The sequence below is a fragment of the Salmo trutta genome, chromosome 13, assembly GCF_901001165.1.
Source record: "Salmo trutta chromosome 13, fSalTru1.1, whole genome shotgun sequence".
Lineage (NCBI taxonomy): Eukaryota > Metazoa > Chordata > Actinopteri > Salmoniformes > Salmonidae > Salmo > Salmo trutta.
The window spans coordinates 57572421-57598761 of record NC_042969.1 but is presented as its reverse complement, the minus strand read 5'-3'; the positions used below and the strand labels follow the sequence as shown (position 1 = coordinate 57598761).

The 26341-nt window shown below is 43.0% G+C and overlaps 2 protein-coding genes across 5 annotated transcripts in view; both read left to right on the top strand.

Annotated features, from left to right (window-relative positions):
* The first annotated feature begins 660 nt into the window (after window positions 1–660).
* On the top strand, window positions 661–15073 carry LOC115206147 (zinc finger and BTB domain-containing protein 38). 4 transcript variants are annotated; one of them, XM_029772793.1, is made up of 3 exons: window positions 661–952; window positions 1556–1629; window positions 7821–15073. In XM_029772793.1, the coding sequence occupies exons 2-3, from the start codon at window positions 1609–1611 to the stop codon at window positions 11739–11741; spliced, it is 3942 nt and encodes a 1313-aa protein (XP_029628653.1). In that variant the 5' UTR covers window positions 661–952; window positions 1556–1608; the 3' UTR covers window positions 11742–15073. The 4 variants fall into 4 exon arrangements, with proteins under 4 accessions (XP_029628653.1, XP_029628652.1, XP_029628651.1 ...); XM_029772792.1 differs by having other exon boundaries at window positions 661–1126; XM_029772791.1 differs by having other exon boundaries at window positions 661–1126; window positions 1326–1629.
* A 3583-nt stretch (window positions 15074–18656) lies between these two features.
* The window catches only part of LOC115206149 (ras GTPase-activating protein 2-like), a 45563-nt gene continuing 37878 nt past the window's right edge, over window positions 18657–26341 (top strand). Inside the window, exons 1-2 of the mRNA XM_029772799.1 lie at window positions 18657–18816; window positions 22069–22192. Coding sequence (XP_029628659.1) covers window positions 18759–18816; window positions 22069–22192 — 182 coding nt within the window. The 5' untranslated portion in view covers window positions 18657–18758. The remainder of the gene's footprint in view (window positions 18817–22068; window positions 22193–26341) is intronic.

The following is a 26341-nucleotide window of genomic DNA, read 5'->3' as shown; positions in this document are numbered from 1 at the left end:
TGAATAAAACAAAGGTCACGTGTGCAAACAACTGCTACCAGTCAGACAAACGTAATCATTACTGTTGAACTGTAACCAAACTGGCATGAGTTTGAATGTCATCAAGGTAGGCCTACTTAGCATGTGTCACAGAAAAGGGTGTGAACCCTCTGACTGCAAGGTAAGATTGTCTGGGGATTTGTAAAAAAAAATTGTAGTATAAATCAGTAAGATATGCCATTAACCCCACTTAATTTGTTTAAATAAAATAACTAATATTCGCCCTCTACATTATAAGGGGAGAGTAATGTAAAACAGAGAACATGTTTATTGATTAAAAAAATTAAATCTCTCTTTACATTGCAACGTCACAAAGGAGACGATGGAGATAGTTTAAATGCATGTATTGTTGTTTCAAAACTTGTGTCTTTAAGTTGTAAAAATCAACCAATCATTCAATCAACCAACTGTGTCCAAATACCTCACCTCGGGGAGCGAAATGGATCAGTCTCCCTCACACACACAGCCCTGAATGGTACTGAACTCTATTATTAGCCTGAGTCAGTCGCTAAACACCGCCTCCTCAGCTGGGTCTGGGAGGAAAAATATTCATTACGTAACAATAAGAGATCGGTCTCTGGCTCCACTTCCTGAATACCACAGTGGCTAGGCCTGCGACAGCCGACCAGCCCGGAAGCCTCACTCTCTATTTGTGTGTTCGGGCAGAGCTCACCCTCTTTCGTTTATCCCTTGCAACACATTCCCACTACCCCTCCTCCTCCTCCTCCTCCTCCTCCTCAATTCTTCTTTGTGGGTCAGTGATGCAGCAGGAGTGACGCAGCAGTGTCAGGGCCTCATCAGCCTCCAGACGGCAGCGTCTCAGGAGTGGACTGGAGAGAGAATCTGTGTGCCCAGGCTGGGCCCAGACACACACCGGCAGCCAGCCACCAGTCAACAGAGGAGAAGGCGGAAGGTAAATTACATGACTAGGCCCAGAGAGCGGGCCTGGAGCTGGCTAGCTAGAGCTCTCCTTCCCACACACACACACACACACACACTCCACAGAGGGACTGCTTACTTCCATAGCGACAGCGAACGGGCATGTAGGACCATCCGGGAGGAAAAATGTTGGTCGGCATCTGAGCAAGTGAGTTGGATGTGCAAGCGCAACAGTTATGAGGATCATGGTGTTTATGTACGCAGTGTGTGTGTGTGTTTTGAAAGGGAGAAAACAAGGCCTAGTCAGGCTTGCACTATGGGCTCTGTTTCCCTGCCGATCAATGTTCCTCTCGTCTAGGCCCCAGCTGGGCTTGGTTTCCCTGACGATCAATGTTCCTCTTGTCTAGGCCCCAGCAAGTGGCTACGGACAGACTGAGGCAGTTAAGGCATGCCTTCTTTTGTTGTGGTTTTGAAAATATCCCAGCTGTAATGCATTTAATGGATGGGTGTGCCAAACAAATTGAGGATGTCAGAATAAAGGAAAACATCTACACAATTTCTATTAAAACTAAATGAAATGTGAAAAGTAAATGGTAAAGTCACATCAAACATTGTTGATATGTGATCTGTCTGACAGGGAAGAATCTCCAAGCATTTATTCAAGAGTGAAAGAAGAATTCGTCACAGAAAATGGCAACAATGAATCAGCAGGTTGGATCCTTTTTATTTCTCCAATTTCCACAAATAATAAATCTGTGTTCATAGCAATATAATTTGTCAAAATGATTTGTTCAAATTTCAACTGCTCTTTCTGTACTCTTAGTTTGCAAAACATTTGAAGTACTAACAAATAATGTGGGAGAGGGGTTGTGGTGAGCGAGACAAACGGTAGGTACTGCAGACACTTCATTTGCAGTTGTCAAAACTGTAAAGAACAAAGAGCATGGACGGTAAAGGAGAGCTAGGCTTATTTGTTTTGGGATGTCGTGTTCGCCTGCAGTGTACCAGTGGAAATCGATTTGTGCAGGCAAGACTACGAATACAGGAAAAGGTTGAGGAAGCAGGCAAGACCATTAACCATACATAGCAGGCATGGAGGAAGAGAACAGAAAGACACCAGAGGAAAAACTGAGATAAATAGAAATTGCAATATGGAGGCATGATAGTGGCCACCCAAACATGGCAAATCATATTTCCTCTGGCTTTACGAGGCTCCCTCCCAGACCTTGTAAGGTTTGAAACTTTTAATGTTCCATAACAGCATGCTTTTAAGGTAGCACTGTTTTCTTAGACGGTTGCCATAGTAACAAGGTCATGCCAAAGTGTAGCAGCTTACAGAAGTGTGAGGGCTGGCGTGGTGCCAGGCTGGTGTACTGCTTCCCCAGGCCAACGCAAGCAGACAGGGGCCTTGATTGCACTCAGGTAACGTCAACAATCAAGCCGGGTAGGCCTGCACCAGAAATAGCTGGCAGACGGCTGAGCAGACAGAGAAAGCACAGAGAGCAGAAGGGGACAGAGGCATGGGGATTGTCATGATAAGCTGAACTAACACTGGCAGGACTTGCACAGCGAATGTCTCCCATTTGTTTCAGGAGGCAAATCTGTTCTGACACCAAGTCAAATATAAAATGTGCATGGTTTTCACATTCGGGTGCAGAAGCTGTATCCCTAAGCCCGGAAAGAAAGCGGAGACACGTTATGCAAATTCAAAAACACTTGTGATAAAACCTCGGTCTTCATACGTATAAAGCGACTGTCTGCGTCTACAGCAGCTGGCGGGGCTAGCAGTGCCCTGCCTGCCTGGTTTAGCCCCTCCCCCCTGCACTTTGCAGTGCTGAGGCATCCCTCTGTGTTCCCATCCATCAGCAGCCTCTACAAAGACGAACCCACTCTCCTCCAGCTCTCTCCTCAGTCCTTTTTTCTTACTCTGAAAGTGCACAGAAGCAGGCGAGATAAATAAGCTATATATAGTTGGCAGCATAGCCTAGTGGTTAGAGCGTTGGACTAGTAACCCGAAAGGTTGCAAGTTCGAATCCCCGAGCTGACATGGTACAAATCTGTCGTTCTGCCCCTGAACAAGGCAGTTAACCCACTGTTCCTAGGCCGTCATTGAAAATAAGAATTTGTTCTTAACTGATTTACCTAGTTAAATAAAGGTAAAATGTCAAAAAAAAATAGTCGCCGATATCTCATTGATCATGCTGCTATATACAAACAAGAGCATAGCAGGCTAATTGTGTTCATGAGGCAATGTACACAGATGTGCTGACAAAGAGCAAGAGAGGGTTTGAGTGTACACAGTAGCACAAAGAGAAAGCGCCTGTGTGCATAGGCATGAGACAGATGGCAAGTGTGATATGACGTGTTTGAAAGTGAGCTACAGATCCAGCTTCCCTGTAAGATACCGTATGAATGGTGTCGGTGTGGAGGTCGAGCAGAAATGTGATTGTGGGTGTGCTTTGTAGTATGGTTGAAGTTGTATCGCCGTAGCCGCGCTAGCAGGCATGCAGCCTAGGCGTTTTCTCTGATCTGTGCAGCACGGCGTAGGAGTGTGTGATGTAGCACTGAGCCGCTCTGTCTTACCGTCCTCAGCCATGCTTAATAAAGTTGCCGTTTCCTGCTTGGCGACTGCAGAGTAGATGCCGCTGGACTCAAGTTGCCCGGGCAGCAGACAGACCCATAGTCCAATCTAGCTATTTTTAAACGTTAATGTGGGAATCCTGTGATCAATGGTCTGAGAGCTGGGGCAAGCCAGGAAAGGACTGGGTGGAATAGGAGAGAGCGGAGTACTCAACCAGGACCTAGGCAAAGGACGTGGACGTTGGAGCTGGAGTGAGCAGCGTAGAAAGAGAGAGGGAGGGAGTGAGAGAGGGAGAGGCAAGAAAGACAACAGCGAAAGCTCTGCCTCTAACGGCACCACTGGGCAGCGACAAGTCTAGAAAAAAAAGTGTATACTTTCGCCTTCCTTTCAAAGTTTTTTTTTATTCTTCTGTACAGTAGAGGGGACACTGTGTAATGTTTTTGGCTGTTCGTCTTCTGTGTCAGCTGTTCGCCTTCTGTGTCATTTTCTCTGATTCGCAAAGGTATGTTCTGCACGTTTCCACCCAATCTACAACCGCTTTTTAACAGAAATACACATATTGCACGGGGTGGCTTGAGTGTGGGTTTTGCTATGACATTTTCGCTCTTTGTTTGACTAGACAGCTTGCATTCGAGACTGTTTTTTTCTCGCCTTGTGGTTCACAGCAATTAGGGTATTTACATTTTTCAGGTTTTGAAATGCACATCGAATGATATTCTAAGGCACAGTGAACTAGGGTGTGGCAAAGAGACATCCTTTGACTAATTCAACATTTCCGCTCAATATGTGAACAGAGTAAACCACATCAAGATGAGAGAATTGGTCATATCAGTCCTTATTGAAAATAATCAACTGAAACCGCAGACATGCAGGCAATTTCCAGATGAAAATGCATGGAAAGCGACACAAACCAGGGGAAATCAGCATCAAGGCTGAAGCACATCGCCTGCCGTAAGCGGAAGAGAGAGAAAGTCCATCGGACTGCTGCATTTCTGCTGCAGACTCTCACACCGACCGACACATATCCAGAGTGGAAACAAAGGGCGGAAAGCCTCCATTGCGGTGGCGTTGGAGCATGAGAGATCTGCAGTGCTGGGGCTCTCAGACAGGCACGGCTCGCTGTGAGGAAGGACCAAACCAAATCCCCAGACAGCTAATGCAGTCACCCGCCTGCCCCGCCATCCATCTGAATCTGAATCCCAATAAGCGCTGCGCCACAGCATGTTGCCGTGACAACAGAGGCCTGTCAGACGGGGAGGCAGGAGGCTGTTTCCCAACGATACGGCGAGGCTTCTCTTGGTCTGCTGCCAGCCATATTGTAATCGTGGCACCTAGAGAAAACATTAGCAAAAATATGTATTTTATTAAGATTTTTTTTTTTTTTTAATTTTCAAACAAGGTTGCGTGATCACTTTAAGTTAAGTTACAAAAAAAAACGACATTTTTATGTTTCAATACGGACATGTTAAGTCAAATTAAAGTGTTTATGGCCTGGGGCTGAATGTATGGTTTATTGCTGTGCAATTATGTAAATCTGTCATTAGGTTATTCATTCTTCCCTGCCTCTTCTGAGTAATATGTAGCACGTAATGCTTAGGACAGTCAGTTGAAACAGAGACCTGAAAATGAGAACAGTTTCAATGATATTATTACACACATAGGTGTAATGTATGTAAACAAGCAACTGGGTGCAATAAGAATGCCTCTCGGGAAGTACTCAACCGAGGGTATATGGAAAGTGATCTTTTTGTTAAGAAGAAGGGGTCTCATCTCAACATCATGGTCTAATGGCAATCTGGAGCAGGGACAAACGGTACCCCATAAACGGGCAGCCATTTTAACCTACCCCAACAGCTCACCTACAACGAGGATAAAGAAGAAAATAGAAAATGGCCACCATGCCATGGAAAATTACAGTAACAGCATTTTGTTGCGCATATGTATAACCTGTCGTAATATATGCATAACAACAATGCCACAATTGCAGAACCGACCTATACCATCAGATAGCCTTGTTCTCTCTGTAAGCAAAGCTGTGGTGCTGTCCAAAGTGCTTTGGGATTACATCTTTGATGTCTGACAGGGAAAGAAGAAATTTTGCATTAGGAAGTATGTTATGACGCTGATCTTAAAATAAAGAAGTGTCCAGAGACCCCTTTGGATAGAAGTCAGGGACAAAAATCACAGGATGCTCATAAAAATAGAACTATGTCGCCTATGCTTCAGCAGAATCATGTTAATAAGTCATGCAAACAGAAAGCAAAAAAAATAATGAAATGCTGATACCAGTAGGCTACATTTAGGCTAACTGCAGAAGCTACTTGCCTTTGCGTGTAACCTAAGCATCATCCTGTGTGAGAGTCTGACAGAGGTGTTGCCTCAGACCAGTTCACACAGTGACTTAGGCACACCCCTGGGAGGAACACACAGGAAGTGCTGTGCTCTTTACATTTTCTCTTAGGTTAGACAGAACGATAAGAGACATGGAAATCCCACTGAACCACATGCAACAGCGTCGGAAGACTCAGCATATTATTGCCTTTACACACAAACATAAAACAACCCCCCTGGACGCAGATGCCAATTCAACATCTATTCCACATTTGGTTCAATGTAATTTCATTGAAATGACGTGGAAACAATGTGGAAACAACGTGGAAGCAACGAGCGTGAGCCCAGTGGGAATGCTCTACAGATGTCTATAAATGCATATAGTGAAACAGATGGCGTTTTGTGTAAGCTGCATGTGCGAGCCGTGACTGGATTAGCAACTGAATTCTGCTCTAAAAAGAGCTAAATCGTCTCAGCATGGTGGTCGTTCCTCTACAGTGGCTCTATAGCCCAACCAACCCAGCTACCCCGTCTCAATTATAAGGTGTTGGTTACGTATCCCTGTATTAGCTCTGACTAAGCTGTGTGTGGGTCAAAACATTCCTCCAGTGCTTACGAATAATTAACTAATGCTAGGGGCAGAAAGGACGAATGAGTCAGGGGAGACAATCTTCCCATCTCATATACTGCCATCAACCTGAGCCCAGTGTGCTTCTCCTTATGAAATATGCTGATGTGCCTGCCAGCCAGTAAGGGCAATGACTCTAGCATGGCTGGTCACCTGGAACGGCATTAAACGACTGACTGAAGTAGATAGAACGAGTCCACATCCTGGCTGAATCACAACATGTTTGCCCTCACTGTAGTTTCCACTCCACCAGCTGTATCACTTGCCAGGTACAAGACATTTTGCTTCAGGCACTTCACTAGTGCACATTTAGTCACGGTTTATTAAGCCTCCAGACTGTAGTCATTCTGCATTAAGTAGCCTAATGTGCCTCATCAGCTTGGGCAACAACAAAACAACAGAGTCACCAGGAAGCAATAAGTCTTCAGGAATAGGTTACAAATATATATTTCTATCACATTTGAGGCAATTATTCAAAATGTAAAATAGAAGTATCTGTAAGCAAGGAGTTTCATTTAATTGGTTTTCAAACAATGGTGAGTGCTTATTTCCAGGAGTTTTTTTTTTTTCAAAAGAGAATCATCATAAATTCTTCATGTACAATGGTTATTCCAAGCACTGTAAACATTTAAAGGTAATGTCAAGAGGACATCTTTGTGCTGTTGTAACTTTTTACAGAAGTATTACATTAGTATATTCTCATGAGAACTAGATATTGTTCTGGTTAATCTATTTGAATAGGCTTGTGGAAAGCAACATATGACCTACAGTTCTTCAAGATATGGTATGCCAGCATCTCCTTAAACTTTACTGCCATCTAGTGTGACAAAGTAAGAACAGCTGGATTGCTTTCCTATAAAACTGACACATTCCACTTGATTTCCATAAGGCCATTACTGCCAAATCCAGCCCATGCTTAATCAAAGTAACTTAAATCATATTCCTTAGATTATCTCTGTATGGAAGGAATTGTTACTGTTTGCACAACTATAGCCTAAATTATTTGAAATACCAAAGAATCAAAAACACAGAATAAATAACACCATTTCCAATTCCACATAAGAAAATGTATGCACACCTTTCATGTTTTTTTCTTTTTACATTCCAGAAAGTCATTCCATATTTTTTACATTTTAGTTATTTAGCAGACACTCTTATCCAAAGCGACTTACAGTAGTACTGTAAGTGCATACTTCTCGCCCGTGGGAATCGAGCCCACAACCCTGATGTTGCAAGTGCCATCTAAATGTAATGAATGTGTTCATATTTTATATTGTGAATATAAGCAATGTGCATTAGCAATTGACTATCAATGTTTTGAAGCCAATTAGAATGCCTGTTTCCTTTATGTCCTCTCTGCAGATGACGGTGGCGTCTCCCTGCACCCAGGGCCTGGTGGATAGCTCCCATCCCCAGGCGCTCCTCAGCAGGCTCAACGAGCAGCGCTCCCAGGGCCTCTTCTGTGATGTCACCATCGTGGTGGAGGATGTCAAGTTCCGGGCCCACCGGAACATCCTGGCTGCCTGCAGCGGATACTTCCGCAGCGCCTTCACCTCCCCTGAGGTGTGGACTTCCAGCCAGGTGCTGGAGCTCATGGACCTGAGGTCTGAGGTGTTCGCCAGCATCCTCAACCTCATCTACTGTTCCAAGGTCACATCCTCACCTAGCACAGAGAACACTAGATGCCTGATGGCAGCTGGAAAAAGACTGGGGATTCCCTTCTTAGAGAAACTGGTGGAACAAGACAGGCAGGGCTCAGGTGGGCCAAAGATCCAGACCTCAACCAACCCTGCTAAGACCACAGGCCGTAGTAAGGCCCGTGGGCCCCGTAAAGCGAAAAAGGAGACCTCCAGGCCAGATCAGCCAGACAGTGCAAGAGGCCCACGGATCACCAATGCTTTCTCTATCACTGAGGTGGGTCCCGGGAATAACCTCTTCACCCCACTTGACCTGCACAGTGGGGAGAGGCAGTCACCTGACCTTGGACAGACCCCAGCAGCCTGCCCTGCCCCCTGCCCCCTCGCGATGGACAATGAGCCCATGCAGGCGCTGTCAGAGCACTCCTACGCAGTCATCAGCCAGGGACCCAGGGCCCCTGAGCACAGGGCTGGCAACCAGGAGGACAACAAGAAGGGCACCAAACCCACACAGTCCCAATCAAGGCAACTGGCCAACAGGAACAGTGGCCCACTCAAAAAGCGCCACAGACTGCGAGCCGCCTTGAGTAAAAGCACACCTCCAACACTGGCTGTAGCACTTGAACCTGTGCATCCTACTGGAAGCAGCCCAGCATTAATAAAGCCCACTGTACAACCTGTGGGAACGTCACCTCCGTCATTATACCCGCAGACAGATGTGCATACAAGCAGGGCCAATGAGCTTCCTCTAGCCATGGATAATGGCTACAGGGAGCTGGACCCACCTCCACTTTCACCCCACACGGAAGATAGCATATCAATCTATGGCTGTGAGCACTGTCCAGAGATATTCACCAATAAAGCACTTCTCACCGTACACACAGAAATGCACAAAAAAAGGTTTGTCAGTCATTTGTTTTGCAAGTTTTGTTGCAGGAAGTTCATGCATTTGAAGCGGTTGCGGAACCACGAGACGGTGTGCCCGAAAGCACAGAGGGGCTCGCCTGAACACGAGCCCCAAGGCAAAGAGGACGGGGCAGACCATTATTCAGACAGCATGCCAAGCATGGACAATACAGCAACTGATGTCCAGTTATATCCTCCTGAACTCCCTGACCCTTTCCTTCCAACCAGCCTCCAAATGATCCCCACCTCAAAAACACTGCAGGCTTTAGATAGGTTAGTGAAACCTAGTGGAGGCCAGAGGGTCTATAACTGCAGTGTGTGTAAACGGGCATATGTGACCATCTCCAGTCTGAAGCGCCACGAGAATGTGCACTCCTGGCAGAGGGCGTACCCCTGTCACTACTGCAATAAAGTGTTTGCCCTAGCCGAGTATCGCACCAAACACGAGATCTGGCACACAGGTGAGCGCCGCTACCAGTGCATCTTCTGCTTAGAGACCTTCATGACCTACTACATCCTAAAGAACCACCAGAAGGCCTTCCACGGAATCGATCCCAGATTGTCTGTGAGTAAGAAGTCAGCAAATGGTGGATTTAAGGGCAGCGTTTACCCCATTAAACTCTACAGGCTTCTGCCTATGAAGTTTAGAAAGAGACGGTATAAGACTTACAGTCAGACCTATTCAGAGGAGCTGGAGGGCAGCGAGCAGGCCCCGTTGGGCTGCAGCTCTCCCATCCTTCCATTTGAAGATGTTGGCACTATGGGTAAGCAAGATGCTGCTTTATTCTCAATGCCTGTGACATTCATGGCCACTCCAAAAGTGGTAGCATCAGTAATGCCACGCATCAGTTTTGATCAGCCTTGTGACCAAGATGTAGACCAAGATGCAGGCACAGGAAAACAGGCCTCTCACTCCGAACTTAATGGGCCTCCATATAGCTATACAACCCCCTTGGCCATAATGCAGGCAGGTGGGGAGTCCCCTCCACTGGACTATGGAGATGGTGCCGCATTCCAAGGGATTAAGAACCTGGAGGGCAACAGTCATAATATACCGTTCCTAAAAATCGACCCATCCAGCTCTCTGAACAGGCTATGTGAGCTCTCAGCTGCAGCACAGAGAATTGAAGCCATGACCAGTCAGCTTTTTATGCCAGGGGATGAGAGCCTGGCGCCTAGCAAGACTGCAGGGGGGGAAACTGAAACGTACATTGCCACACCTGCGTGTCCAGGTCCCTCCGTGGATGGTCACGTTCTGCCACTCTGCCAGATCACAGTGAAAATTGGCAATGAGGCCATCATTCGCCGGAGAATCAAGGGCTCTAAGCTGTTCCCCAGGAAGAGGAAAAGAAGCAGCGGGAGCCAGGTAGAGGAGAGGTGTCGGGACCAGGGCCGGCCTGCAGAGGGTAGCATGGAGAGCTCCAGCCTCCGCTTCAGGACAGAGGTCACTTCTGTCATAGAGCCAGAGCCATGCGATGACCACACTGACCGTGACACAGCTGACAAGCTCTGGCGTCCCTATTACTCTTACAAACCCAAGAAGAAGAGTAAGAAACTGAGATCCAAACACAGAAAAGAGAGACGTCGTCTACGCTATTCCATGACATCCTCAATAGTGCCCAGGGCCAGAAAAGACTACCTGGATAAAGGATGCAGAAGCGCTGAACATAGCATCTCCATCGAGGGCACAGAGCTGAAACAACGTCTCAGAAACACCAGCCCAAAGACGACGTACACCTGTGACATCTGTGCAAGCACCTTCATAACGGCATCGGGTCTGAGAGCACATGTCATTGGCTGCCACCCAACTTTCTGTCGAACCTGTGCAAAGCAGTGTCCCCCCAGGGAAACCTCCAGTGCCAGCTGCAAGACCGCTGAGGACAGCAGGGATTACATATGCAAGAGCTGTATGGAAAATGGCTCCTGCTTTGACAATTGTGCCCGCAGCCCCAGCACAGAGAAGCGGTATCGCTGCTCCTTCTGCCCACAGCGCTTCCTCTACCTCGCAACCAAGAAGAGCCATGAAAAAAAACACAAGGAGACAGCAGGAAAGGGGTACAGCAAAGACGACTACCCCACAGTCCCAAAACGGCCAGCAACTTTGGACTTAGGCCTAAATCTGAAAAAGCTTGTCATCAAAACAGAGGAAGGGGAGGATCAATATAGCATCGACAAGGAGAGCAAAGCGCCAGCGGGATCACTAGGCAGTTTTTCAACAGAGAAGATAGAGCCTAAGCACGAGGAATGGGAGGACACAGGTGACTACATGTCAGTGGCACCCAAAAGAGAGCATCCATTTAGAATAAACAGTGATGGACACTATCAGAAAGAGAGAAACTCCAACATGAAAACTCCAATGTCACCCCCCTGCACTGACACCTTTTCTCTTTCCCCTTCAGAGATGCGGTATAGAAAGCTTTCCCCTTCAGAAAAGCAGTATAGAAAGTCTAAAAAGCGTTTTGAACACAAACAGCAACATCAGAAAAGCCTCACTTCCAAAAGGCAGAAGCAAGTAGACTTTATGGGTAGAGAAACACCCAGTCATAAGGCCCCTCTGACCACACCAGGAGAAGACAGTCATTTTAGCTATGGGCAGTCTTCTTCTACACATCTGAAACAAGATTCAGTCACTAGGGGAACCACTCGCTCCTCGCCAAAGTCAGAGAAGTGTACACACAGTGTAAAGAGGAGTCCTCTTTACAAAGATAATACTTATCATTCAGGAGGGAAATACTTTTAAGTGACTATATGCCTATGCAGTAAGTTGCAGACCAACAATAAAATACATATGTCAATATGCTGTGCTTGATATAGGTTAGTTTGCCCGAAATAATGGACCCAAACTAAATCAAGCGCACCTCAAGTACTTTGAAAACATCATTGGATTATTATGTTTTTGACCCAGGTCTGGAAAACAGATATAATAAGTTGCCAATGAACAGCAGATATTGAATATGAGGACCTAACTGACATCTATGTAAATTGCATATAACACAAATTGCTTACAACACAAATCTTTTTAACAAAGGGGATTTATTTTTGTACTTTTTTTCTTTGCTTTTTGAGGCTATTTCATAATGATTGTGCTGTCCATATTCTATACATATGCTAACTGTGCATAGTTATTTGCACTTTATAATAATTTGAATTTTTGACTGTATAGGCTACCATTCATATAAATAGACTGTCCACCACTTTGGTAGTGTCATTACCACTGACAGCACCACGTGCACCATCAAAATGAATGAGAATCCCCATGTGTCTTTTAAAATAATATACATGACGTGTTACAAAGTTGACAAACTGACAAGTTGACAAAATGCAGTTTGTGTGTCAGAGGGAATAACTAATTAATGAACTAGTAGATGATGACAAGAGAAGAACACACATGCCTGTTTTATTCACGGGTCTTGGGTTATTTAGATAAATAAACAAACAATCAACCTGTCAGGAATTGCAAAGAAGAGCTGTTATGCTACATTCTGGAATTAAGAGGACTAATTATTGCATGGCACACACAGACCCTCCTTTTGTTGGATTATATAAGTACACAGGATATGGAGCCAGATAGCTGCCAAAAGGTTGAACGTATGTATCATTAGGATCGTGACAAAATCCAGACGTAATTTGTTCGGATCGTAAGAAAAGCCATGCGTGAAACGCAAACGTGAAATTTCATCTGTGAACATACAAAATACTATGTTAATTATGGACTAACATTTTAGGCTTGAACAAATCGTGTGTTGTAATTCTGACATACAATAATATCTTTCAGAGTTTTGGAAGTTTCATCTCACCAAAAAATAAATAAAACTTACACCCAACGGCTTGTAAGAAGTGCTACGCGAACAAGTAGAACACAGTATAAAAAAAAACGCAAGTCAGAGAAACAGGAAAGAGGTATCCTGCACGATTTCAAGTTAAAAGTGTCCATTCTCTATTACTCCTCAGTTGAGTTCACATTTATGTAGCTAATGTAATGGATTTGTTTGCCAGCGCAAGTCTAGATAGCACTAGCTGTATTATTCCTACAACAGTGAAGTTTCAGTCCGCTAGGTGTATCTCTACAGCATGGACATATCTCTGGGTGATGTGGACATCCCCATGCATGCACCTTATCAACATATGACTAATACAATATTGCACCATGCAATTCTCTGAGCTCTGTCTGAAATCATAACCAGTAGTATATACCAGGAATAATGAAACACAGAATAATAATAGCTGTTTGGTGAATCTATGAATTATATATGATCACTGGAGTGGTATTATGAAATGTATTTCATCATTCAAAATCTTGCCAAAGCATATTCTGTAGGAAGGGTTTATAATTTGACATGATTTATATGAATCGGGTCATGGACATATGGACTTTGAAATGAACAAGGGAGAGGTTAAATGTAGGCGGAGTCTGGCATAAGCTTATTCCCACACTTTACAATAACTCTGTTGCAGTGGTATTAGATAGTCTCCTTATAGGCTATTCCCTCCATCACAACACTGCTGCCCAGTTGAAGAGCTTGTGATCTCCATGCAGCACAATGCGCCTTCAGAAAAGCACCCCTCAACCTCAGGAGATGCCCTTCTGGAGGCATGCAGCCATAGTCATTATACTCTAATGTAGGCCTATTTGCCTAGTAGCCAGAGCATATGTTAAATGCCAACATATTTGAACATTTAAGTTATCCTTCATTCACCTTAAATCATTTCATTCAGTCAATATGTCATCCATTCAGTCATTTGTCTGAGTTCCAATAGGAACTAAATCAAAGAGAATAGAACAGTCTTATCCATTTGTTTATTGAAATCCATGTGTGTATTCAAAATGATCTAAATTCTCCAAAAGTTATTTACCCTATCACTTTAATAATTCAATGCTTAATTTAGGCCAATCCACACCAAAAAAAATATATATATTAAAATAGGCCTTCAATTTGAAGGCATTGCAATTTAGGCTATCATTTCAGGTACTGGTGTCCTGTGGAATAATTGTAGAACTATTTGAATTGTATAACTGTTTTTAATTATAGGCCTCCCATTAAGATGAGACACTAACTCACAGGCCACTAAATAATTTTGTTAAATCAAATAGTGGAATCGCCTAAGGCCTACAGTCCATGCTCTCAAATAGTGGAAAAAGTCTGATTCATTAGGTTAAATGATCACCACAGTAGCCCCACATGGCTATAAAAATAAATTATGCAATTATAAGGCCATTAAATAACACACAACAGCATGGCATATTTAGATAGCGGAATAGGCTTAGCCCAAATCATATTTACTTTCTATTTTGCAGCTCGTGTGGTTATTCTAGACAAGGCTCTTCTGTGTCTTTATAGTATCCTTCTCACACAAGTCATTTGCTGAAGGCCCAAGCCTATACGACGCCATCTACTGGTATAACGTCGTTATCGAATGCTGTTCTAAAACAAGCTTTAGACTTTGGAAATGAAACCGGAAGCTGCAAAGCAACTCTAACGTCTGTTAGGACAGGATAGCTACGCTAATGCAATAGTGTATTCAAAGGGAATGTCGGAAACCTCAACCAACGACATTCACACGGCTACGTTCGGTTCATGTCCTTTGTAGATGCCACATTCCTGACAAAAGTTAGTACGTATAAAAAAAATATCTGTAACCGAGTAAAGGGAGACTTAAAGTAAGAATTGAACGTATAAATGTTCATTCATAGTCGTAACATAAATTAGATCTGTAAATGTACAAATTCTAACGGTTAGGTTTCATGTTTCACGCATGGCTTTTCTTTTGATCCTAACAATTTACGTATGGATTTTCTTATGATCCTAATTATACATACATTCAACCTTTTGGCAGCTATCTGGCTCCATAACAGGAGGCCATAATTGATAAGTCCTTGCACTGATGCACAGTTTGCAGCTGTTACAATTAGGCAATTAGAAATAAAAACAAATCTAAGCCATCAAATATTTTTACGGTTTTCTTTACTGAATGCTTCTTTTTACCTTTGTGTTAAATGTTTTACCTAACTCTCAGTTGTATTACCTTTGGTAAATAAAGAGTGTGTAGACTTTGCAAAAGTGCAAATGCTTAGTAAATCTGACTGTCTGTTTACTCTGGTGCTCTGTTGGACAGTCACTTGGTGGCCTTGGGGTCAGCCAATCTGAGAAGTTAATTCCTTTCCCATCATCCCTTAACATTTTAGTCTGGCCCACATGACACAATATCGAGATGTTCCCCTCTCTCCATGCCCCTGGAGTCGGGACTGGCTCTGATCTGGTAACAGGTTTATTAGGTACTAGGGTACTTACCTTATCCTCCACAACCCCCTTGTTACCCAATGCTACCAGCTTCTGGATAAACCTTAACTACTACTCTCTGCTCCTTCAATTAGTAAGTTTACTGTGTTAATGAAGATAAACCATTGAGGTAGCTGTTAGTCACAGGCCATGAGAGTTTGACTATTTACAATTAGCTACACAGTCTAAATAGTTATTGATGAATAACACATATTTGACAATTCAAAGCATAGTTATCATGGCTGATACCCATAAGGAACACATGTATACCTATAACCAAATGCAAAGGAGGTTAGGTTTATACATTGAAACTTCTCTGGTTTATATAAACGGCTAATTGAATCGCACTGGTCTCCTCTCCAGACAAGCATCTGGTCATCTAATCTACTTCCTTCAATGAGGTAAGTGGTCACAGATAAAACATCCATATGGGTGATTCCTCACAAAACTAGAACAAAACAAAATTACCAGATTTGAGGGATTTCCATAAAATGTTGTCTATATAAGATTCCTTTGGTGGAAGGATTGTTGACATACTTGACATTTGTATCTTAAAAGCATAATTGAGAAATAATTAATTGAACCTGGAATGTGACATTTACCCAGGCCTCCTGACTCCATAATGTTTAATATGTGGGTGCTACAAAGCAGAAATTGTTGTCATATGAAACCGCCTGCTCTGTAATAAGACAATTATTGTTAATGAAATCAAAATACTAATATTACAGAGCAAGCGGTAAAGCTTCAAATGACACATTTTTGCTTTGTAGCACCCACATATGAAACATTATGGAGCCTTAAAGGAGGCCTGGGTAAGGACAAAATGTCACAAATGTTCCAACTTGAATTATTTCTCAATTATGCTTTAAAGTACAACTGAAGGCAATAGACAACTTCTCTGATAGAAAACAGGCCTGTGGCATCAACATTAGTCAGAAAAATGTATTCTAGTGTCAAAATTGACTACAAGGTGTAAATAGGATAATTTTGGTTATAAAGTCAGTCCTGTAAGTAAGTTCGTCATGACTTAACTGAGCGTAGGGTTTTGATTTCGACAATGCTCACCAGCTGCGGTGATTTCAATTTCAATGGCACTCTATCCAATCCTACCGCAAAACTCACAGACAGTGAGAGACTTCCCAGCATGACCGCGGATCGGACTTTGTTTACATCAAGACAACACGTATGGAAATAAGGTCAGGGTTAGGATTATGGTTAGGGGTTATAAGGACATGGGTTAAAGTTTCAAAAAATGGGTGAAGATCAGGCTGGGGCTATGGTTTTCTAAAGTTAGTATAAGGTTGGGTCTAGGGTGCTGTTCCTGTGTTGTAAAGAAGATTGGCACCCGAATAGACAGGCACAAGGCACCTTCATTTATGCTTGCCTTGGACAGGCAGATGTGCATACCTGTATTCCCTCTGTCCCTGTGAATGTCCTCAATAGTCTTGGATAAGCAATCCACCATCCAAACTGTGACTACCTTGAAATAAGAAAGAGATGAGAAGTGAACATAGCCAGTTCCCTGTATTACTGAGAAGAAAAAAACAATCCGACTTTACAAAACTATATCAGCAGCAGGGGCGGAAATCCCGGGGGGGGGGGGACGACCCCCCCATCCTGGGAAAAATATGATTTGTCCCCCCCAATATATCACTGAAACATAACTATGTAATTTAAATAATATTAATAATAATACGCAATGAAAGCAATTGTGCTGATTATAGACACTTAATAGCTCGTTTTTAAGTTTCAAAAGATTGCAACCCCCCCACCCTTTGCCTCACAATGGTTTGATCCACTGCCAGTTCCTTAGCTTGCTAGGTAAAAGAGGGGTCGTATCTACTGTCTGAAAGGCCCTCAATGAACGTAACTGACGTGAGGTTAATCCAGTCAATCGCGCACACACACTAGCTGAATATGCAGAGCTAGCGCGCAAATATTAACTATTAAGCTAGCTAGTACCTATTCCATTTATGTGGCGTCGTCAAAGATGGAATCAGCATGCAGATTATGTAAATTAGTGCTTCAAAGTCCCTGTGATAAGGTTAGCGATAAACTAAAATCCAAACTGAACAGAACTACACTCTCTTCTACCATTGTCTTAAATATATTTAATGGTCTCGTTGCAAAAGCTAAATTGTCGCAAGTGAACTTTTATTAATTTATTTTATTTCACCTTTATTTAACCCGGGTAGCAAAGATTATAGCAAACACCACTGAAACTGAATTGGTGCTCGCTAGCTTTGCAAATTCAGCTATTGTTGGAAGCCAGACAATATGAAACAAACTATTAAAATTACAAAAGGTTGCAGCATATGTTGTGTAAATGGTGAACTCATACAGTTGTCAACTCTTGTCATTTTAATCCGTTTCACATTTGCTAGCTACCTTTTAGATCGAAGCCCAAATAGAATGATTGAAGATGATAGAAGCCCATCTCCTACACTGTGTGTGTAGCCAGCCAGGTAGAAAAATGGCAGAAAAATAAAAGACGGACATCAGAGTATTTTTCAATACACCAAAACGCATAGTAAGAACCCTAGTAGCCTAATATCTCAAAGACTAGTTGATAAAATGTTCATAAGAAAGAAATGAAATTCTAATGGAAATGTTTCACAATGATGTCATTAGGCAGAGCAGGCAACAGATGGCACACAGACAGCAGAGTTGGGGACAGATATGCAGGAACAGACTGGCAGAGACGGGGAGTCTCAGGTAAGTTTGTTGAGTCTTTGTTTGGCAACATTATGAAAGGTTCTCAATTTTTTGGACTTGTAAAATAGGAACATAATTGGAAAATGCCATGGATACCCCCACTCTCAACTTAAACTGGTGACTGAACTAATATTTGTTAAAGGCAATGGTATTGCTGTTGTGATTAGTTGTGTAGTTTTGGGTACCGGTAGTTAGGAGTACGGCAAACACCTTATTTCTTTGGTTCCTCAATATACATTTACCATATTACAATGTAGGCTATGTGTTACAGCACTACTTTTGGTGTCCCCCTCAGGAATTGCTCTTGAGAAAATTTCATGTAATTGTCCCCTCCAAAGTTGATATCAGATTTTCGCCAATGAGCAGCAGGCCTGAACATTTTTAACTTTCAAATAACAAAATATCAAGAAATGCTCCTAGTGCAAGCATAAAAAATGTAATTGTCTGTGCAAGCTGTCTGTCTGAAGGTCAGGTACCAACATATTAGCGTCAGAGACAGGAGAGAAAGAGGAGCATCCTCTCATCCTTTATATATTTTTTTGTAAATACTGCACAGAGCTTCCGTTTGTTTTACCAACTGTGAGAGCCCGTGCAGTGAAGAATATTCACACAAGTCTCTCCAGCTAGTCTAATGTCAGCATACGGCCAATAGCGCTCGTAGTGACGCTGCAGTAGGTTGGCCCTTCGCTTGCATTCATAAACGGATATGATAGCAAAGCGTTGAATGTACTACTGTAGCTACATATACACAGTCAAGTCGGACCATGGCGGAAGAAGCCGACACGAGAATTCGGATTTTACAAAGCCTGCGGGGAAAGATATGTAAGTGCGAACAATGTCTTTATTGTATCAGCATTCTTCAATTGAGGGGGGCTAACAAAGTGAACGACGTGGGGAAAAAAGGGGCGCGGTACAATCAACACAGGCACTTCATGAAGATATGAGACATTGTTGTGAATGAATGTTGCCCGGGCCTCTATCAAACGTGTTTTATATTTGCAGAAAACGATGTCGCAATGTAGCTATTTATTTTAATCAGTTCCTCATCTTTGATAGAGCTAGGCCAGCTCCAGACAAAAGCATAGGCAAAGACGGGCTAGCTAGTACAGTCAGTGGCTAGCTCTCCATATACACGCATCAAAACACATGAACTGGCTAGATAAGTGTTAGCTACATAGCTAAGCTAGCTGTGTATATTACTAGCAAACGTAAAGTGCTTTCAGTGAAATTGTGCCACTCCCTATACAGATAATTTGTTTCTATCTTACCTAGATAGCTATCGAATCAGAATGTGTAATTCATAGCTAGTCCACGCTAGCTAGTTAACGTTAGTTGCGTCTCTGTTCTCATTTTGCGAAACGCTCGTGGCAGGAAGTTGTCTCCGTGTGTTGGTTAGCTGCTGAAATTAATTGTGTTGAAATAGCTAACTAGTTTCGAAATTACACTCTTCCAGATTTAATCATCACTTGATAAATAATTTTAGAATTTTAAGCCATACTATTCTCCAGCAGGGTTAGCTAACTAGCTAATTGCTGGTTTGTGTTGCTTTCATATTTCTAAGAAAAAAACATTAATTTACACAGAATTTTAAAACATTACTTCGAGTGGAACTTTTACACTTTCAGGATAGATTTGGTCACAAATATCCTCGTCCATCAATCTTTTAGCAGGAAAATAATATTAATTTCAATGGAATTAATAAAAGTTCCTTAGTAATTTCTTGAGTTCTTTGCAAAAATTAATAATCATAAAGACAGATGGATTACTGAAATGGCTTCTTTCACATGAAAGTCGGGTGCATGCATTTTTGTTGCTATTAAGAGACTTCTTGAGGTCCTAAACACAATTCCAAATGGTCATCCATCATTGTCCTCTGTAAAGGATGTAATTTCATGACTTGCGTCTGTGACTAACAGCTAGCCTATAGGCAGATAATATTTAAGTAACTTTGTCAAAGTCCATTTGAAAAGAATTTGCTTGAGTTCCTAAACACGCACCTGGCTTTTATGCAGGCAGTTTGTTAGTTTTGAATAAGCACAGTACCGCAACAGGATCTTTTGATGGAATGTTACTGGCACACAAACAATACTGTCAGCTTTGTAAGGGTAGCTGTGAGAGAGAACAAGACCATTCACACTGTCCATCTACTGCAAAATGAGAAAACAACACACTAAGCATTGCATACATAAACCTGTCTTGATTTCAGGAAGTCTAGTAAAGTATGAATTTTGCAAACATATCTGAGGTTATCTCAATGGTCTGATAGATGTGACTCTTCATTTGATCAGTGTTTTCACTTGGACAATTTTACAAAGCACTAATCGTAGTACCTGTATCATGAGAAGCCCTTGGTTATAGACTACTGTACCAGCACCACTACTCCCCCTCTCTCTGGATTTGATGCTCACTTCTGCAGATGCTATCATGCATGTACAAACAAGCACGCACATTGACATGCACACCAGCATAAAGTCACCATAGGTGTGCATATAAGCAAAATAAATGAACGCATTATGCACTCGCGTGTGCACATACAACGGCTGCAAAACAAATGAAAGATTCACTACCATGCATTGATGAGCACCCAGGAAGCAAGATAAAAAAAATACCAAAAAATTGAGGAACTACCCTTGGTAAGAAACTGTTTGCCATCTTACGAAACCTTTCTTCTTCCTCTTTGGGTGTCTGTTTGTCTTAAACGAAAAAGTGTCAATGGAAGTTGTAGTCTAGTCAGTACAAACAGAAGTTTGTAGTAGCGTGGCGTTTGCTCTTTGACCTCTTGCCTCCGTTTCCATGGCGACCAGTGCTTTTTTTTGTGAGGATCGCGTTGAGGAGGATGGGGTTAGCGAGGGCTTGAACTCCCCTGCATGTCGGGCTCACCGGGGCTTAGTGGTAGCTCAGGGCTCTGCTGTAGGTTTTCACAGCCCTTTTCTGGGATTAGACACATTAATAGCCTGTTAAAGAGCCTGATCCCTGACTCTGGCTTTTCCCCATTTAAAGTTTGCTCACCCTTACATATCCCTCCCGACCTCACGGACCAATTTAGACTGCTGTCAACCACTTCACACTGAATAATCTTGTGGTTCAGAACTTCACACATTGGACTCAGTGAAAGTTGTGAGAGACAAGCTGATATTGTTTTGATTTAGTCATTTAATGTGTGAAACTATTTATTACTGTATGTCATAGTCTTTTTGGAGTTGAATGAAAGTACCGTGTTATTGTAAATTCATGCAAACATGAACCTGGTAGCGCTCTATAGAGCAGATGGAGACACAGAGCTCTATTACAGATAGTGTGCAGTCCTTATGGTGCTGTAGGATATCCATTTTAGAGGGCATTTGCTGCTGTGCTGTTGATCCACGTGCAAGCAGTTTACCTGGCAGGAGATTTTCGAGGTGTTTCACATTTGTGAATCAGTACTCCACTGTCAGAGCCAGGAGCATGCTGGGAGGAAGTTGATGTGTCTTTGACCACATCTTACGTGATGCTCAACTCTCAATTTAGGCCACATCCGCCCTGTGCGCCCCGCACCTTGCCACCCCAACCAGGCTTACTGTCACTGACACAATCGATTTTATGGAACCCAGGACTCACTGAGTGGATTATCCTCAGTATCCTGGCTGAATACATAAATGAAATGACTAGGCCTCTACATGCCACATCATGAAGTTGTTGAAATCAAAAAACAAATCCTCAAAGAAGGCCTAACTGAACACACTTCAGTTGAAACATTAGGGTGTTATTTATTATTTAAATCAGGGCTGTTCAATGTCAGCCCTGGAGAGACATAAAAAAACACTTCTGGTTTTCGTCTTCTCTTAATAAGGGACTATTTCAGACCTGGGACACCAGGTGTGTGCAATGAACTACCAGGTAGAAAAACAAAATCCAGAAGTGTTAGGCCTTCCAGGACCGGAATTGAACAGTCTTGATTTTAAATGTTCACATTTAGTATTCTCAACCATAGTAACAGCAGGTTGATAGAAAAAGACATAATTGCCAAGGTCTCATAAGTCTGTTTTCCACGTTAGCCCCACCTGCCTCTCTGACCCTCTCCTCCATATCCTGCAGGTGAAGGCAAGAACCTGGGTCCGTGTTCAGGGCCCAACCGACAGCGGGACCTCTGCACCTTCTGCACCATCAGCCTGGACCAGGAGGAGGTGTTCCGGACCAAGGTGTTTGACAAGAGCCTCAGGTAACAACCGTATAGTAGTATTATATAGCCTATGCCATTTAGCAGATTATTTTTTCCAAAGCGACACAGCCGTGTGCATACATGTTACGTAGGGGTCGCCCAGGGATCAAACCCACAACCCTGGCGTTGCTATGGCAATGCTCTACCAACTGAGCCACAATCTCCCTCCATCATCATCCTCAGACTGAAGGTAGTAACTATCTGGCCATGTTATAAAGGGTCAGAACTCTGAAGTATGACTTTCTCTCATAAAATCTGATTTTTAACCCATATCCCTTAACCTTACACCTAAATAAAGAATAAACTATTCATGTACTTGCTTATTAGTACTAATAATCTAGCCAATTTGATTCTTTCTAGCATGGCCATCTAGTGATCTCTTTAAAGGGCACATGTAGGCTACCTTCATACAGTGCATTCGTTAAGTATTCAAAACCTCTGAATTTTTACACATTTTGTTATGTTACAGCCTTATTCTAAAATGTACATAAGTATTCAGACCCTTTACTCAGTTCTTTGTTGAAGAACCTTTGGCAGCGTTTACAGCCTCAAGTCTTCTTGGGTATTACGCTAGAAGCTTGGCTCACCTGTATTTGTGGAGTTTCTCCCATTCTTCTCTGCAGATCCTCTCAAGCTCTGTCAGGTTGGATGGGGAGCATCGTTGTATTGCTATTTTCAGGTCTCTTAAGAGATGTTCGATCGGGTTCAAGTCCGGGCTCTGGCAAGGACACTCGAGGACATTCAGAGGCTTGTCCCGAAGCCACTCCTGCGTTGTCTTGGCTGTGTGCTTAGGGACGTTGTCCTGTTGGAAGGTGAACCTTCACCCCAGTCTGAGGTCCTGAGCGCTCTGGAGCAGGTTTTCATCAAGGATCTCTCTGTACTTTGCTCCATTCATCTTTCCTTTGATCCTGACTTGTCTCCCAGTCCCTGCCACTGAAAAACATCCCCACAGCATGATGGCCAGGTTTCTTCCAGATGTGACGCTTGGCGTTCAGGCCAAAGAGTTGAATCTTTGTTTCATCAGACCAGAGAATCTTGTTTGTCATGGTCTGAGAGTCCTTTAGGTGCTTTTTGGCAGACTCCAAGCAGGCTGTCATGTGCCTTTTACTGAGGAGTGGCTTCTGCTTGGCCACTACCATAAAGGCTTGATTGGTGGAGTGCTGCAGAGATGGTTGTCGTTCTGGAAGGTTCTCCCATCTCCACAGAGGAACTCTGGAGCTCTGTCAGAGTGACTATCGGGTTTTTGGTCACCTCCCTGACCAGGGCCCTTCTCCCTCGATTGCTCTGTTTGGACAGGCAGCCAGCTCAAGGAAGAGTCTTGGTGGTCCCAAACTTCTTCCATTTAAGAATGATGGAGGCCACTTTGTTCTTGAACCTTCAATGCTCCAGAAATGTTTTGGTACTCTTTCCCAGATCTGTGCCTCCACACAATCCTTTCACGGAGCTCTACGGACAATTCCTTCGACCTCATGGCTTGGTTTTTGCTCTGACGTGCACTGTCAACTGTGGGACCTTATATAGACAGGTGTGTGCCTTTCCAAATCATGTCCAATCAATTGAATTTACCACAGGTTGACTCCAATCAAGTTGTACAAACATCTTAATGATGATCAATGAAAACAGGATACACCGAGCTGAATTTCGAGTCTCATAGCAAAGGGTCTGAATACTTATGTAAATAAGGTATTTCTGTTTTTTACATGTTAATACATTTGCAAAGATTTCTAAAAACCTGTTTTTGTTTTGTCATTATGGGTTATTGTGTGTAGATTGATGAGGAAAACAATTTATTTAATCAATTTTAGAATAGGGCTGTAATGTAACAAAATGTTGAAAAAGTCAAAGGGTCTGAATACTTTCCGAACACTATGTTCAAAAGTACCTCACAGCACACGCTGCAAGAACAGGGCCGTGAAGATGTTGCTCTTGTCATGTTAGCCTATGTTGCACTACTGTCATGGTTGCTGGCATGAGGTGATATCATTTGATGTGTAACATCCTCTTCCTGCAGGGCCCAGATCTTTTTGCTTTGATCATTTTGTGTCAGATGTCATCAGGCAGGGCAATAACAGTGTCCTTTCCTTACCATCTCTCCTTATGTTGAAATGTTCTTCACGATCGATGTGGTGTCATGTAACACCATTGAAAACTTAGCCAACTTTAGCCAATATGTTTATTGTAACCTGGCGATGACCAGGACTGCCTCCCCAACTAGAGACACAGCTTGAGTCCAGGAAGAACAGAAGGACTGAGTTGTTTGTGTGGGCGTAGTGTCAGTTGGGCAACACCAGGCGAGGACAATATTAGCTAGGCTAAGTCCTCTACGAAGAGAGCAGCCATATTTGATTTGAAATGAACTATGCTGCTTACAAGCTCCCCATTCAGAGAGATTTGTGGGGGAGATGGACACGGGTAGAACCCTAATGTTTCTACTTCCAGTCTCGTTCATCTCACTGTAAACACGGTGCTCGTCTTCTCTAGGTATTTCACAACGGACAGCGTTTTTTCTTTCCTCTACCGTTGCGAACCCGCCGTTCAAAGGGCTCCTTTTACAGTGTCTAAGGAAGTGTATCCTCCCACGCTCTCCTCTCTCTCTCTTTCTCGCTCTCTCTCTCGATGCATGGCCTTTCATATGGCTTTAAGACTTGTAGAATCTCTCTTTCTTTCTCTCTTTGCAGAATCCCAAGGATGTTGCCTCCTGCCACTGTCATGTTGCACAAAGTTGTCATGTGAAAACAATTGTAGTGGAGTGGCTATACCGGTACCACATTACTCTATATTTATGGGGAGGTTAAAGGAAAATACCACCCAAACTATATAAAACTTTTCAAAATACAGAAAGAGGCACTGTACGATGATAATTTCTGCATTTTGGAAGTTCTATATCTTGATTGCTGAAAAGCAAATAATTTGGGACTATATCAAAAGTGGACTAATGAAGCAAATACCAAAATATTTTGAGTGGAATTTTTCTTTAAGGATAGGATGTGTTTTGTTGAATCTAGGGCTTATTCATTATGCCAATTCTGTTGCAAAACGTTTCTTAAATGGAAGCAAACTAAGCGAAATGGGGAGGGACCTACCTACCTGAATTTGTCCAATAGAAAACTCATTTTCTTTGAAAAACCCAACTGTTTGGACTAATGCTTACACCCGTGTTCTGTCTGAGAGGGAGGGAATGGGAGATCGAAAGAGGAGGTACTGTGTATGTGTGTGGAGGCTACAAGTGAGTAATTCCATGTGATTATGTGCACAAACTGGAGGATGCGTGGGTGTCTGCAGCCTGGAAGTGTTGCCAAACCCTCACTGTGGAAATGACAGGCAAAACACTTCACCAACAATGCAATACTGCATAGAGGGTAGCCTTACTTGAACACTGCTTTTATGAACAGATCATAATGTTATTAGCACCGTTTGACTTTATTAAGGTAATGGAACAAATGTCTGTCAGTTGTCCTGTTTTCATACTAGTCTCTTACACCTGCTAGCCACGCTTAAACCTGCTTAGCTTCTACTGTTTTTAGAAGGCTGCATAATGGTGTAGCTAACAGCCATTCTGGCTTCTTTACATAAAATAGGCCTCATACCAAGGTAACAATGTAGCATAACTATGTAACAGGCTAGTAACTATGCAGTTATGGTACATTACCATAATTGTATTTTCTTGGAAAATATAAGTGGCAAGTATGTAACTGTCTGTTAAGCTCAGAAGGGCTCTCGCTCAATTGTCTTAAAACATCTGTCCTCGCCTCCTTCATTGTAAGTATCTGAAAGAACTGACCTGGTGAAGCCAGCCTAGTGATGCACTTCCACCATATTGTTTTCACCTAGCAACTCTTTTCCCATCTGTGAAATTGATGGGGAGGAGAGAATAGATTTAAGTAGTTGAGATTGGGCTCAGGTCTGATAGCGAGACACTTAACCCAATCTAAAAAATAAAATCTAATTGGACAAGGTTAGGTTGCAACAGCTCCTTTTCAAAACATTCTCTCCTGTCAGCCCATGCCTTGTACTGAACACAAATGACCCCGGTCAGAGCTGGATGGTACAGCTGCTTGGCACCCTCTCCATCTCGGCCTGCTCTTCCAAGCCACTTGTATGCTGGTCAGTCAGTCCTAGGAGGCCTGGCCATCACAGCGCTAGGCTATA

What these genes read in the sequence shown, in the direction of transcription:
- LOC115206147 (XM_029772793.1), top strand. Translation starts at nt 1,609, where the DNA reads ATGGCAACAATGAATCAGCAG. An exon ending in TGGCAACAATGAATCAGCAG is followed by an intron (nt 1,630 to 7,820) that starts GTTGGATCCTTT and finishes TCCTCTCTGCAG; the next exon opens with ATGACGGTGGCGTCTCCCTG.